Source organism: Clavelina lepadiformis, chromosome 3 (assembly GCF_947623445.1).
Source record: "Clavelina lepadiformis chromosome 3, kaClaLepa1.1, whole genome shotgun sequence".
Taxonomy (NCBI): domain Eukaryota; kingdom Metazoa; phylum Chordata; class Ascidiacea; order Aplousobranchia; family Clavelinidae; genus Clavelina; species Clavelina lepadiformis.
This window is the reverse complement of record NC_135242.1, coordinates 18,705,956-18,720,875: the sequence shown is the minus strand read 5'-3', so window position 1 is coordinate 18,720,875 and position 14,920 is coordinate 18,705,956. Positions and strand designations below refer to the sequence as shown.

Genomic DNA, 14,920 nt, shown 5'->3' with positions numbered 1-14,920 from the left:
CAAACTTCAAAAACAACAGTATATACTGTATTTGTAAAATAATTTATTGTCATCAGACACCTTTGCTTGATAATAAGAAGTTTATAATAAATACGTGACAAATAATGATAAAGTGCATTGCTTTTTACTTAGCTAAATTTAAGATGTATATATTGCACAGATTTCCTTCAGTCAATCTGACTTAGCATAAACAGGTATGACTTTAACACGTTTAGCATCGCTACCTGTGTATGATCTACGTACGCTTTCCGCAAACCTACATGATTGCATATGTCCGTTTATGTTAGGAACCTTGTTAAAAGCCCATTTGCTTATTTTAGAAAAAGAATTAGTGAATGACCATCGATGACCAGTAACCTGCCAAGATGACGAACTGTCTGGATGATAAATTTTCTCCCATCGAAGGGAAACAACACCTCGATCCTTGAGATGAGTTAAACAAACATCCCTCAAAAGTGAGCAACTTTGAGCAACCTGACCAAAGCTATAACTATCTAAGTAACTTAAAATGTGCTCCAGGATTTCCCAAGGCATGTCAAGTAGTGCCAGATCACTTGATTCATTGTTTAAGATAATGCTGTCAGCAGGGTTAAATTTTCTGTTAAGCGTGACGGCTAAACAGCTACGAACATTGTCAAAAATTAACTGATTCTCAGAATTTCCTGGACACAGGCGAAGTTGTGAATAAGTGCATCCGTAGGCAGTGTATGGACATTTCTGTTCCAGCCAGCCATCCAAGGCGCTATAAATGTCACAGTGGACATTTTGAAAATGTGCTTGAAACTGATCACGGCGAAGAATGTGATTACACATGAAAGAATAAATTGAACGTGACTTTCTTTCATAACGAGGTAAACATTCCATAACCCTGTTCAATGCTAAAGTTGTATATAATAATTTATTATGTGATTCCTTATCAATGTGACTTGTGTCGTTTAATCTGTGAGAAAAATCTTCCTGAACGGCACTTCCAATTTTACCAATGTGCTTGTTGACATCAAAAAATGGACGGGTTTGAGCAGCGACATGCCTATATGAGCATAATCTTGTCTCAGAGTAAGAACACCTTAAACCTTCACTGTGGTGTGAGCTTGATATTCGCTCCCTTTTCTCATAAGCACCAATCATTTCAAATATTGAAGTAATGGGCTCGTTAGCAAGGATCTTGACACCGGGATTCAACCACCTTTGATTGGACATGTCAATGTTTAAATCGGATGTATCACAACTTTTGTTTTTGTATTCCTTCTTTGGAGAAAGCTGAAACCTTCTGCGTAGCAAAGGTTTCCGCTTTGGGGTTTGTTCCTCATTAAGCTGCAAGGAAGTACTATCAACACTAACTTTGTTTGCATTTGCGACATCTTTTCCAATATTGTTCTTTAAATCATTGTCTCCAACAATGGATTCGGTTTCACCATTAACAAGCAGACCTTTTACCACATCTGTTGATCCATCGTAAGATGTTTTTTCAAGAATATCACTGGAGTCGTTATTTGCAAAAATGGACTTTCTTGTCAAAGAATCTTTGTCAAAAATGTCATGCATTTCCTTCTCAGGAACTACAGATTCCAGCAACACTCTCTGATCTCGTAATGCCAACGCTACCTCAAAATTGTTAAAAATGGTCTGGTTTGGATCAAAGTTCTCCATTGCAATAGATTCTTGCAATGAAACAGGTTTTCTGTTCCATTCCATAGTGCACACAACAACACTAGCTGGACATATCTCCAAATGGTTCCCTATACTTCCCCTTGGTAATGTGAACGGACATCCATTAAGTGAGTTTACACATGGTTGACTAGAAGAGGGGCAGATTTCTAAATGATCAACTTCTTTGCACTTGTGCATTACGAAACCACAATTATTTTTGCAGGGAACAACCTTGCAAACCTCTTTAAACTTATCAGTGCATATTTTCTTGAAGCACAATGTACAGTGTTCATGTAAATCATTTTCACTCATTTCGACAGTTTATGAACGTCCCTTATCATTTTCCAAACTTCAATCACATCATGAAAAGCATTGAATGCAGTGTAGCACTATGGATAAAACTTACTGTACTTTAAATGCTTAACCTTATCATCTAATGTACAATGTACATGAAAATAAAGGTATGAGCACAAATTATTGCAAGAGGAAGAAAGATCAATACTTGTAACACTATAAAGAAGAATTATTCACATAAAACATATGTATGATATATTACACAATAGATGAGTAACAAGGCATATAATTTATTTCATTGGCACATGGCCATAATCATAAGTATGTCATGTAAGTAAATTTGCAAAGTTTAATGAGACAGTGTTCTATAATTACATCTTAAAAAGTTATTAGCAATAATAAAAGGATAGTTTAAAATTAATAAAATTTTGATAGAACAACGCCGATTACAGAATAAGCACGTCAGAATTTCCACCACTAAGGTCAAATCAAGGCAAGTTTACAAAATAATCTTTAGAGTCTGATGAAAAAGACAACAGTTGATACAATATAATATAATCAAACAACATGTATATACTGTATACCATAATTTTCCATATCATATCATTAAAAATACAATTTTCACCACCAAAATCTTACGTCAGTGACTTCAGTGTTTACATAAAAGAATTTCAAACATTTTCAGCTTAAACTAAGGGATTTGTGTTAGGATACTAGTTTAACTTTATTTACAATTTGCAAAATTTAAATAATTTAAGCCAAAACAATTTAACGATTAAAGTGGATCAATCACTCACACAATGGCCTAAAAAAACTGAAAGAAAATTCTTATTAAAGCAATGGGTTGGCAGCCCAATAATCACTGAGTGGAACAACGTAAGAGGGTCCAAAATAATCTATTATCCAAACCAACTCGATATCAAGACGAGCAGGATAAAAGCCATGTGATGAAGGATAACTCCTCATATCAGGATGACGAGTAAAGAGAGCGTTTAAAGCCGTCTTCTTTTCTTCAGCATCCGTGATCTTTATCAGCTTACCAGCCAAGGTAACTCGAGCGCATAAAGGCAATTCAGGGTCATAATTGAGACCATTACAATACTTGTAGCCAACCGTGTTTTCTGATAGTGTGAGTGAGACTTCATTGTTTTTCACTGCATCTTCCACAGACATATCACCATCAAAAACATAAAAATATGGCACACCAGTGCTATTATCTAGTGGACCATCACTGACAACAATCACATTGGTAAAAGGCAATCCTGATCTGTTGTAATGTGTAGATATGGTGCCAATAACTCCCCAATTGGAATAATGCAAAAGGTATCTTGCTCTTTTTGCTCTTTCATTCCACGAGGGAGGATTATATGAAGGATACTGATCCACACTTAACTTCTCATAGATGACATTAGCAATAGGTTGAAATTGAATTCCTATTGCAGCACTAACACAAACAAAAAACAAGGCAGCAAACAAACACTTCATGTTCACATGAACCTACTTCAGCACTTATAAGCTTAACATGCAGAAGCAAGATTTTTAGAATACAGCTCCCTCAATCAATCGTCAAAAAATACGGAATTCAACACAAACTAGGCCTATTATTTTGTCAAGAACTTGGCCTTAGTCCTGCCCCTTTAGCAGTTTGGAATTGTATTTTGTCTTGTTTGTTTTTCGCCATTAACTGTACAGAGTGAAAGTTACAATGCTAACCATTGTGGTTATAGCACAATAAAACACATGTTCACGAACAATGAATGAGCAGGAAAAATTGTCAAAGCCCAAGGGCTTAAAACTTGCAAGATGGCAGTAACAGAATCGTGGTAGGTTACCAAGGCCACCAAACCCACAAAATACTTCCTAAGTTTAACAAACTTACACCCAATATTACAAACAACGAAACAAGTACAGTTTTGGGAAATGTCGAGGACATGTTCCTCAACATTAAAACATGGATATTAACAACAGAAATAAAATATACGAGGTAACATAGTTTGATTACAGTGACAAGGAATATTTTAAGTGCACAACAAACTGGAATGGTATGAAATCAGAATACCAAAGTTGTGAAAAAACTTTACTCAGTGCGAAGATAAGCTTTCTGCAATACTGGCCTTAATCTGATTATGCTACAATAGGCAATCACAAAAAAAGCTCAGTTGGGAAGTCGAAGACGTCTCGAAGTTGGTCACAGAAACGGGATTCCAGTCCCTGGGATGGAGTTTCTTTTGTTCAGTTTTCTTCAACCATCTACTTGTTGTGCATTTAAGATATTGATTATCACTGTAATCAAACTATGTCACTGCGTATATCTTATTTCGGTTGTTAATATACATGTTTTTAGTGTTAGGGAACATGTCTTAACATTTCCCAATGCTGTAGCCTACTTGTTTTGTTGTTTGTGATGTTTGGTGTAAGTTTGTTAAACTTAGGAACTATTTTGTGACCATGCTAACCTGCTATCTTATCGCACAATGGTACAGATTGCTATCTTGCATGTTTTAAGCCCTGCATGGGGTCTGCCACATTTTCCTGCTCGTTAATTGTTCGTGAGCATGTGTTTTATTGTGGTATAATTACAACAGTTAGCATTCTAACTTTCTCTCCGCATAGTTAATGGCAAAAAAATAAACAATACAAAAAATACAGTCATAAAACAGGTTGACCGGTGCCTGCAAAATACTGTATACAATTTCGCTACTTCGCTTTCTACCACTGCTAAAATTGTTCGCTTGGAGCCTTCGATCGCTTTGGACCACTTAAGTCGCCTGAAACATGGGACGCTTGGAACTCTTCGATCACTTGTATCATAGTGCTCGTATTTCAAACGCTCTTGTTTATAAACCTTAAATTGATTGGTGAAAAATAAAGATAAGCCGCACCAAGGGTCACCAAGAAACAGCCTTGACTTACGCAATCATAGACATGTTTTGTATAACTTATGACAAATTAAACTTTGTTGCTGTATTACTTGTGTGAAGTATTACACAACAAACATATCTGTCATAATGACCGCGTATGCTGGCGGTAATTGTTACTATACGAGCGAGGACGATTGAAGATGATAACTTGTTTTACTTCTGCTTCGGTGGTATGAGTTCTCATTCCTCAAACGGCGTGACTATGCTGTTAGTTGCTTAATTATGTCTATACAAATTACTAAATTATAAAGTTCCCATTTTATTTATTATCAGACACAAAGGCTTTCACCTTCGGGCCAAGCTTACTGAATGTTACATTGCGCAGTAGTAACCAGTGAAATCGATCACGTAAAAAAGAGCCAATTGCAAACAACACAAGAGTATTTATAGAGCACACCAGTTCAAGCGAGGTAATTTATCTGACGTCATTGCGCAGTGTTAACAAGTGAGTGAGAAAAGTAACAACTCGTGACGTAACCGTCACAAACTACTAACTATGTTGTTGCATTGCACCAAGGTGGCACTGTCCTCTGAGCAGGAGGCGGGGAAGTGATCCATTTATGACTTGCAAGCCAGGCTTGAAATTCAGAAGCCTGGGTCGAGATTACAGAGGTCATGGCTCGTATTAAATGAAGCCTGGTTCGAGATTTCAGAGGTCATGGTTTCTGTAGATTGCAGTCTGGGTCGACATTGGAAGGGCCATGGCTCGTATAATTCGAAGCCTGGGTCGAGATTACAGAGGTCATGGGTTCTGTAAATTGAAGCCTGGGTCGAGATTGGAAGGGCCATGGCTCGTATAAATCGAAGCCTGGGTCGAGATTACAGAGGTCATGGGTTCTGTAAATTGAAGCCTGGGTCGAGATTGGAAGGGCCATGGCTCGTATAATTCGAAGCCTGGGTCGATATTACAGAGCTACCAGGTCATAATTAGTCATGTCACAATTCAGTCAGGCAGAAATCTCCTTTTGAAAGTTTAACAAGCGTGTGTCGCACTTCACGTTTCTTAATCCAACTGTCAGGGGGAGCAGTACCGTCCCAACATCAAGTACACGCCTATTTTTAAACCCAGTAAGCCCACCCATGTCTTGTCTTCAATGTTAACCAGAGCAACTTGCTATCAACAAGACTGGTTTTTTCAGTGTACCTTGGTTTATCGAGGTTTTGGTTTTAAATTAAAATGTGTAAATTGATATCATGCTGATCAATGTACGTTTTTATTTTTGTTATTTTATACAATACTGTATTGCCAAGATACATATTTTAGCCCACTACACAATGCTTCATTTGCAGTTTTTTATCATTTATGAACGTTGCGTCCTTGACTCATTACATCAACTCAGTTTATGGAAAATTTAAATAAAGTGAATAGGCCTATCACTTTCTTACTATGTCTATGCATAGCCTATTCTGGCCTGGCCAAGAACATGTGGGTGGTGAATCGCCCTCCTCATTGGTGTCAGGTGGGCAATTTTGTCAAAATGTGTAACATTGTTTCTTATAAGTGCATATACCATCTTGAGGCGGCAACTGTATCTGCTTAAGGGGAACAAGGAATCGCTCATCTTAAACGATAAAGACAGGCGTTGAGGTGAGTGGGCGATTGCCTACCTCTCAAACAGCAGGCCTTCATATTAACGTTTTTGTATTTCTTTGTTTAACGCCTACATCTTTTTATTTCAGCACATCGAAGGCTGTTTCAGAATTCATTTAAAAATGAACATCCAAAGTATTTTCAGATCAAAACTGTTTGCTGGTAAAACAGCAATTGTTACTGGTGGAGCAACTGGTATTGGTGCAGCAATAACGCAGGAATTAGCTCATTTGGGTTGTGATGTTGTAATTGCTTCACGCAACAAAGATAAATTGAAGAATGCTGCAGAAGAAATGAACAAGAACCCAAGATTGTTTGGAAAAGTTTTTCCAATACAGTGCAACATCAGAAAAGAAGATGAAGTCGAAAATTTAATGAAGTCTACACGACAGAATTTTGGGAAAATCGATTTCATTGTGAACAATGGAGGAGGCCAGTTCATGAGCAATGCTGAAGCTATTACTGCAAAAGGTTGGCATGCTGTGGTCGAAACAAATTTAACAGGAACGTTTTACTGCTGCAAGCATGCATATAAAGAATGGATGAAAGAACATGGAGGCGTTATCATCAATATTATTGCTGACATCTGGAAGGGATTTCCAGGATTCATGCATACAGCAGCGGCACGGGCTGGAGTGGACAATATGACTAAAACTCTGGCTCTGGAATGGGCTGCAAGTGGGACTCGTATTAACTGTGTAGCTCCTGGTACCATATTTTCTGAAACTGCAAAAGCAAATTACCCCACCAATGTATTTGAGGAAGCAGTGAAATACCAACCAACCTGGAGGCTTGGACATCCGGAGGAGATTTCAGCAGTTGTTTGTTTTCTTCTTTCTCCTGCTGCATCATTCATGACAGGTTGTACACATAAATTACTTCATTTATTGATTACTTCACCAGCATGCATTTATGCAGAGCAATAATGTGCTCAGGCTTACAAAAGTCTGAGCCTAGCCAGACCATATAATACCATATAATAAGTTCAAAGTTTAATACTTAACACTTCTTTTAGGTGAAACTGTAAGAGTTGATGGGGCTGAAAGCCTTTATGATCAAATGATGAAAGTGCCCAAACACAACAACATGCCTCCATGGAAGTGGAGTAAACTTTGAATATTTATTGTTATCACTTAACTTGCTTCTATTTTCCGTTAGCTATGCAATAATTTGCAACGTTTTGTGTTTCCATGCGAGATATTTATGCTACTGCTAGTGGCTATTTACAATACCGTACTTTATTATTTCCTTTGCATGCAGTCACAAAACTTTAACCATATGACTGGTATAATATTGGCTAGATAAGACACTTTGAAGCTACAGTTGTTGTAGAAATAAATTTCATTATATTTCTGTTTCAATCTACTCGAATATAGCTCCTGGAACAAAACTGATTTTACACAATTATCAATGCCATATTAAAGTGATCTACTTGAAAGATGACAAAGTTTTTGATTTTTATTATTCACATAAACTATTTTTGGTTATACCATTTCTGTGAGTGTGCTGCTAATTAAAATCCGTTTACAATCCATTCTTCCAAATTGCCCATTCCAGCAGAGTGCCAGTAGAAGATAATCTGCAAGTTCCATGTCAAGAAGTTTTTGGGAGATACTTTGGGGTAATTGCTTTTCACAGATTATTTCTCTGCGGTTGAGAAAGTTAATTGTGGTACACTGCGTTTAAGGTCGAATTTTTGGTAACATTGTCACAACCACAACAACTTACCACTTTGAAAAGGGAACTCAGAATCAGGGCTTTGGAGCCGGAGCCCCGGAGCCGTGCATTTTCAACGGAGCTGGAGCTCTACGAGAAATTCAAATGGAGCTGGAGCCAGTTGTTTGAAAAATAGCTCCGGCTCCGATGTATTTCATAAGATTTAAGATGCTCGATGAAAAAAGACTTGATAGAGGCAATATTATTCCTTCGTACGAATGGTTTTAAACACTTCTTTGTGCAGAAACAAATATTTTGTGTTCATTGATTGTGTTATTTTGTTTGTGATTATTTTGAAACGCTAGATATTCCAAATTGAGCGTTTATCCTTAAACCTCAGTTTTTGATCTAATGGAGCCGGAGCAGTAGTATCAATGAGCTCCGGAGCTGGAGCTAATTTATAATAAAAGAGAGCTCCGGAGCTGGAGAAATTTAACATTTATGCCTGCTCCAAAGCCCTGCTCAGAATACATATTTGTGTTGATTGTGTAGTTTTTGTTTAAACATTCTTCTAGTAACAATTACCCCAGCCCATGTCTTTCTTTTGAGGAACCAACATTATATTATCATAGTTCATCTACGTCGCTGGCATAAGATTAAATTCTTGTTAATTTTACCTTAAGTGTACGCTCTTGTCATGCCAGGATAATGTACATTAAAAGAAGCATGTTTACCTGCAATATCTTTTAAATACTTACAGGACAATAGTGCCTTCGTTTCTTTTTGAGTGGCACCCATGGGGTATTTACACACATATTCAATTGAAAACCTTTTAATTTTGATAACAAATCATAATTAATCAGTCTAAAAAGTCAATAATTATAATAAAAAAAACTGTTAAAGAGTAACACACAAATATACCCATTGGTACAATACCATATTTTTATAGCTTTTTCTACTGCAGCTTATGTGTTACTAATTGAAAAAAGTTCACATCACACTGTCCTTCCAATTCCCATTTATACAAAAGGGCAAATCAGGAAATAGAGCCAGAGTTTTAGGCCAAAACATGTAGTTCATTGGTTGGTTTGTAGATATCACATTTAAAATCTACGCTATCTGTTCATACTAGCTTTGCGTAGGTTATTGAACAATCGTATGTATTGAAGAGCTGTGAGCTCAGCTAGATTTGCATCTGGTTTCTGTGCAATCACTTGGGGTAGACTTGCTGGAGCCTGATCATCAATTAATTCATGCAGCATCTCCGTCATCAACTCCCAACAGTCTAGTGGAAAACGACAGGGAGCATATTCCAGCTAAAAACAAACATAGCCACATGAACAGCAATATTCAATGCTTGGACATTTCCAACCACTTTATTACAGCAAACATTCACCTCTAACGCTATCCCCTTTGTGCTAGGCCCCATTGAAACGATTCCAATTTTAATTATGAAATCTCCAAACTCATATCGTTGCCCTTTGCTCTCAATTTTTCCTCCTTTCTTAGGCTGCCAAACTGATCTGAGTTTGGACAGAAAAGTTCCCAGCATTACATCAGTTACCAGAAATGAGCCATCTTCAAAGCATGCAAATCTTGACGCTGGATATTCCGAGTTATGTATTGTATGTAAGGTCTTTAGATTTTGCGCTACAATACAGAAAAAGTGTGAATAAAATTTTGGTGTGATGGACACAATAGTACAAAAGTGGTTCAAGTTTTTTTGTCAGCAGATGCAATATTTGGTTTTAGAAACGGGAAGGCCAAAAAGCATGTGCAGATGTACCACTGTGAGTTATGAGAAGTAAAATATAATTCAGTTACCACAAACATAACATTTTAATGGCTTATACTAAGGGGCCATGGCGGGTATAAAATTGAAATTGTATCGTAACTTTAAACCAGTGATGGGATTCAAATATTTTAACATCTGGTTCTCTCACTAGCAGCATGTTTTATTGACCCGGGACTGATATATATAGACCAAAGATTGATGTTTGGGATGCCACAAGCAAGAGCCTAGAAAGTGAAATTATTCATTATAATTATTTTCTTAACTTAAAAACATGTCTAAAAATGGTTAATACATCATTGTATTGTTTCGAGTGAGCAGAATGTAGGTTTAGTAGGTAGTGAAATTCACAAAATACAGTAAAACTCGCATATAATGGACAAGTCGAGACCAGCAACATTCATCCGTTATATACGAAACTGACCCTCGGCACACCGCGCAGGCTCGCTAGGTCCCCATGTATTATCCGTACAGTCCAATACGGATAGTACTTGTGATATACTATACCTGATACCTGTATATCACAAGTGAAAGGTTGAATTAAGTGTGAAGAATAACGCATGCTTTCTTCTGTGACAATAACAATTGTACTGTCAACAATCGTTTTCTTTGCAATGATGAATGGATTCATTTTATATGAGGTTATATGTGAGTTCTACCGTATTGTTAGAGCACAATGCGTTGTAAACACACTTGTTTGTAAGTTGTAACGTTATTATAATTATTAGGGCTATAATTAGCCGCGGGAATACAGTGCTCGAAGTGTAATATAGGCCTACACATACATTTGTTAATAACTGGTTCGCAGAGGTCATTAAAATTCCAAGAAATGGTGCGAACTGACTGAATCCCACCTCTGCTCAAAACTATTGTACTAACAGCAAATGTATAATGACTTTTTTGACGAGAGTTTATGATGCACTTAAAACTCTGAAAATCATTATCAGCTATCGTGAATACTGATTTAAAGTTATGTATAAGCTTTCCTCTGTCTTAAGAAACAAATAGTAAAACCACAGCCAACCAAATTAGTTAAGGTTAATTGGCTACAATACAAACGATTTTTATCAATTAGATTTATAAATCTTAAACGTTTTAAGTCCTTGAGGCTTTGCTTGTTTCCCACTCATTGTTTGTTTGTGACGCTATTATTTTATTCTGTAACGAAGATTAGCATTTTGGTTTTCACTGCCCAATGGCAAAAAATAAACCATACAATCCCACAGTTAAATAGTATCACTGGTTGTGTTTGTTCAAGGCTTACCATTTGTAGAATGAAAGGATTCACATTCAACCACAAACAGACCAGACTTCTTCGCACCCAGTTTTTCAGCCTTGTTTTGCAACTCCTCAACTCCTTGCTGAATGTTTTTCCCCTCAGGAATGTTCCACTGTGAAACACTGGAAAAAAGTTTTACAAGACTAACCTGTCTTTCGTATCTTTGAATATTTTAAGATTTTGTATAAACCACACGTTGTGAAATCCAAATACATAAAATGCAATTGTTTATTTACTTCAATACTCACTATGTAACACCCATTGCACACGGTGATAAAAAATCAGTTCTTTAGATTGATTTCAACACCCTCCCGTGCAGCACATAGCCTACCAAACAATTTAAAACCAAATAGATGCTGATCTTGTTCAAAAAGAGTACCGTGAAAGGGAGATTACCAAAGGTGAAGTTGTTTGAAAATAATAAAAGTAGTGGTGATTTTTTATATATATAAAAAAAAAGATTATAATATAAAACACAGATTAAAGCATTTTCCGCCAAAGTGATGTTAAACAGATAAAAAAAATTGAAATTTTTTAAAGATTTTTATAGCTTGTTTTGGCTTTTAGCTTTGTCTTTTTATTACATAATGGAAAAATAACACGCTATAATGGCTAGCATTTTATTTTTCATTCTCTCACAGACAATGACAAAAAATAAACAATACAATAAAATACTTCTCTACTAAGTAGGCTATTTCCTGTTAACTTTTCTTTGATTTATTATATTTCACTGCAATTCCGGTGGTAAAAGGCACAACTATTACACCGATCACACATTAAATATCTAAATACGGTATCTAAAACTAAAATTTTTGAGGCACTGTTTTTAATTTTCGTTCGTTGTTTAATACTTTAATCCAGGGGTCGGGAACCTTTTTAACTAAGGGAGCCATGAAAGCTACATATTTGTAATTGTATTTCCATCAGAGCCATGTAATATTTTTTAACACTTAATGCAACTAACGTGTGCATGTTTAAGCAAAACCAACAATTTTAGGCGACAATGAATGTCTGAATTTACTCTTTAATATCATGCTTCTTACTGTTAATGCGTTATGAAAAATTACAGAAAAAGTTTTGCTCGTAACAGTCGTGCTGAGAAATGCCAGCTCAGATTTATTTGCGAGCCAGATGTCGTCATCAAAAGAGCCACATCTGGCTCGCGAGCCATAGGTTCCCGACCTCTGCTTTAATCAACACTGTCATTCTGGCAGAATCCTAGCAGAATCATACTATCCAAACGAACAACAGTGTTTCCGACTCCAAAATTTTCAAAAACAGAATGAAACAGCATTTTAAAACAAAGCAGACAAAGTTTAACGCTTCCAATCATCCAAGTTAAAAAAACAAAAATTTTAGACACATATTTTAAATATAGAAATGATGGTAACACAAAACAACAAGAAGAAAAAAAACAACAAAGTATACATACAAAACGAGTTTCAAGAGATATGAATGTTGTACTCCTCTGTCACAATTAAAAAACAATTAGAATACATGACGTAATAATGAACAAAAGGAGAAAGGCCTTGTTGCAGATTCTTAAAGAAGATTTCCTCCTCTTCACGATGGTGACCTTGAAATCGATCCCCCCTGGCCGGAAAGTTCCGAAATTCACAAAAACGCGACAGGTACTAAGAAATGCGATAAGACCCCCAAAACGTAAAAAATGCCGTATTTATTAAATGTTTCACGTCAATTCTGCTGAGTGTTGCCGGAGGAGGTGTGAATTTTTTATTGCAGATTCTTAAAGAAGATTTCCTCCTCTTCACGATGGTGACCTTGAAATCGATCCCCCCTGGCCGGAAAGTTCCGAAATTCACAAAAACGCGACAGGTACTAAGAAATGCGATAAGACCCCCAAAACGTAAAAAATGCCGTATTTATTAAATGTTTCACGTCGATTCTGCTGAGTGTTGCCGGAGGAGGTGTGAATTTTTTATTGCAGATTCTTAAAGAAGATTTCCTCCTCTTCACGATGGTGACCTTGAAATCGATCCCCCCTGGCCGGAAAGTTCCGAAATTCACAAAAACGCGACAGGTACTAAGAAATGCGGTAAGACCCCCAAAACGTAAAAAATGCCGTATTTATTAAATGTTTCACGTCAATTCTGCTGAGTGTTGCCGGAGGAGGTGTGAATTTTTTATTGCAGATTCTTAAAGAAGATTTCCTCCTTTTCACGATGGTGACCTTGAAATCGATCCCCCCTGGCCGGAAAGTTCCGAAATTCACAAAAACGCGACAGGTACTAAGAAATGCGGTAAGACCCCCAAAACGTAAAAAATGCCGTATTTATTAAATGTTTCACGTCAATTCTGCTGAGTGTTGCCGGAGGAGGTGTGAATTTTTTATTGCAGATTCTTAAAGAAGATTTCCTCCTCTTCACGATGGTGACCTTGAAATCGATCCCCCCTGGCCGGAAAGTTCCGAAATTCACAAAAACGCGACAGGTACTAAGAAATGCGATAAGACCCCCAAAACGTAAAAAATGCCGTATTTATTAAATGTTTCACGTCAATTCTGCTGAGTGTTGCCGGAGGAGGTGTGAATTTTTTATTGCAGATTCTTAAAGAAGATTTCCTCCTCTTCACGATGGTGACCTTGAAATCGATCCCCCCTGGCCGGAAAGTTCCGAAATTCACAAAAACGCGACAGGTACTAAGAAATGCGATAAGACCCCCAAAACGTAAAAAATGCCGTATTTATTAAATGTTTCACGTCGATTCTGCTGAGTGTTGCCGGAGGAGGTGTGAATTTTTTATTGCAGATTCTTAAAGAAGATTTCCTCCTCTTCACGATGGTGACCTTGAAATCGATCCCCCCTGGCCGGAAAGTTCCGAAATTCACAAAAACGCGACAGGTACTAAGAAATGCGATAAGACCCCCAAAACGTACAAAATGCTGTATGAGCAAGTAATGAGGAGAAACTCCAGTTTCCTCGTGAACACTTGAATTGTAAGTAGCGTTAACCAAGAAGAGCGCGTCATCCCAAGAAGTTGGGTCAACCTGAACATAATTTTTTAAAATCGCAATTATGGTCTGATTGTTTCTTTCCACAGCACCGTTTCCCATTGCGTGATACGGGCTGGTTCTTGTCTTTTTGCAGCCCATTAACCGTGAGAGCTCTTGAAAAAGAATACTTTCAAAATTCCGGCCCTGGTCGGAGTGAATTGTTTCTGGGACGCAATGTATCGTCACCCAACGGTGGTAAAGCAAATAAGCAGTATCTTTGGCATTTTGGAATTTCATTGGCCAACACTGCATGTATTTTGTGTAAGTGTCACATACGACAAGAATATAACGGTTGTCGTTTCCTGTTTCGGGTAGACCGCTTAATACGTCGATTTCAACTTTCTGCATAGGTGTATTTTCCTCTGATGGAACTAATGGGGCAAGAACAATCCGCCTTGGTACTTTTCTTAAATCGCACAAGCAACATTCTTTGCAGTATGTTTCGACATCTTTGTGGCAAAATAGCCAGAAAAAACGCTCCTTTAACCTGGCAAATGTCCTTTTAACGCCCATATGTCCACCTCCGTGAATTAAATCGTGAACAGACTTCAACACTTCATTCTTCATTGTTGAGGGCACCAGCAACTGAGCATAAACTTCTTCCAGAGAATTCTCGATTTTTTTTTGAATGATGGTCGGCGTTCCTGGCTCATCCACTGAAATAGTCTTTTCAACACTGGATCTTTTTGCTGCGCCTTAATAGTGTTTTCGGTTGACCATCCAG

The 14,920-nt window shown here is 37.2% G+C and overlaps 4 protein-coding genes across 7 annotated transcripts; 1 reads left to right on the top strand and 3 right to left on the bottom strand.

The window, feature by feature from the left end:
- Positions 1-167: 167 nt before the first annotated feature.
- On the bottom strand, positions 168-1,969 carry LOC143448321 (F-box only protein 30-like). Its single transcript, XM_076948007.1, has one exon. The coding sequence runs from the start codon at positions 1,960-1,962 to the stop codon at positions 172-174; it is 1,791 nt and encodes a 596-aa protein (XP_076804122.1). The 5' UTR covers positions 1,963-1,969; the 3' UTR covers positions 168-171.
- Positions 1,970-2,082: 113 nt separating this feature from the next.
- LOC143448325 (protein CREG1-like) lies at positions 2,083-3,858 on the bottom strand. Its single transcript, XM_076948013.1, has one exon. It carries the CDS (start codon positions 3,427-3,429, stop codon positions 2,776-2,778), a length of 654 nt encoding a protein of 217 aa, XP_076804128.1. The 5' UTR covers positions 3,430-3,858; the 3' UTR covers positions 2,083-2,775.
- A 1,499-nt stretch (positions 3,859-5,357) lies between these two features.
- Positions 5,358-8,852, top strand: LOC143448324 (peroxisomal trans-2-enoyl-CoA reductase-like). 4 transcript variants are annotated; one of them, XR_013114452.1, is made up of 4 exons: positions 5,358-6,325; positions 6,546-7,317; positions 7,472-8,077; positions 8,144-8,852. XR_013114452.1 is itself a non-coding variant. In XM_076948009.1 (3 exons), the coding sequence occupies exons 1-3, from the start codon at positions 6,209-6,211 to the stop codon at positions 7,570-7,572; spliced, it is 990 nt and encodes a 329-aa protein (XP_076804124.1). In that variant the 5' UTR covers positions 5,358-6,208; the 3' UTR covers positions 7,573-8,852. The 4 variants fall into 4 exon arrangements, 3 of the variants coding, with proteins under 3 accessions (XP_076804124.1, XP_076804126.1, XP_076804125.1); XM_076948009.1 differs by having other exon boundaries at positions 7,472-8,852; XM_076948011.1 differs by having other exon boundaries at positions 5,361-6,445; positions 7,472-8,852.
- A 76-nt stretch (positions 8,853-8,928) lies between these two features.
- Positions 8,929-11,547, bottom strand: LOC143448326 (mediator of RNA polymerase II transcription subunit 20-like). The gene is made up of 4 exons (XM_076948014.1): positions 11,432-11,547; positions 11,169-11,305; positions 9,509-9,762; positions 8,929-9,428 (listed from the first exon to the last, which is right to left on the bottom strand). Exons 1-4 carry the CDS (start codon positions 11,443-11,445, stop codon positions 9,228-9,230), a joined length of 606 nt encoding a protein of 201 aa, XP_076804129.1. The 5' UTR covers positions 11,446-11,547; the 3' UTR covers positions 8,929-9,227.
- Positions 11,548-14,920: the final 3,373 nt, after the last annotated feature.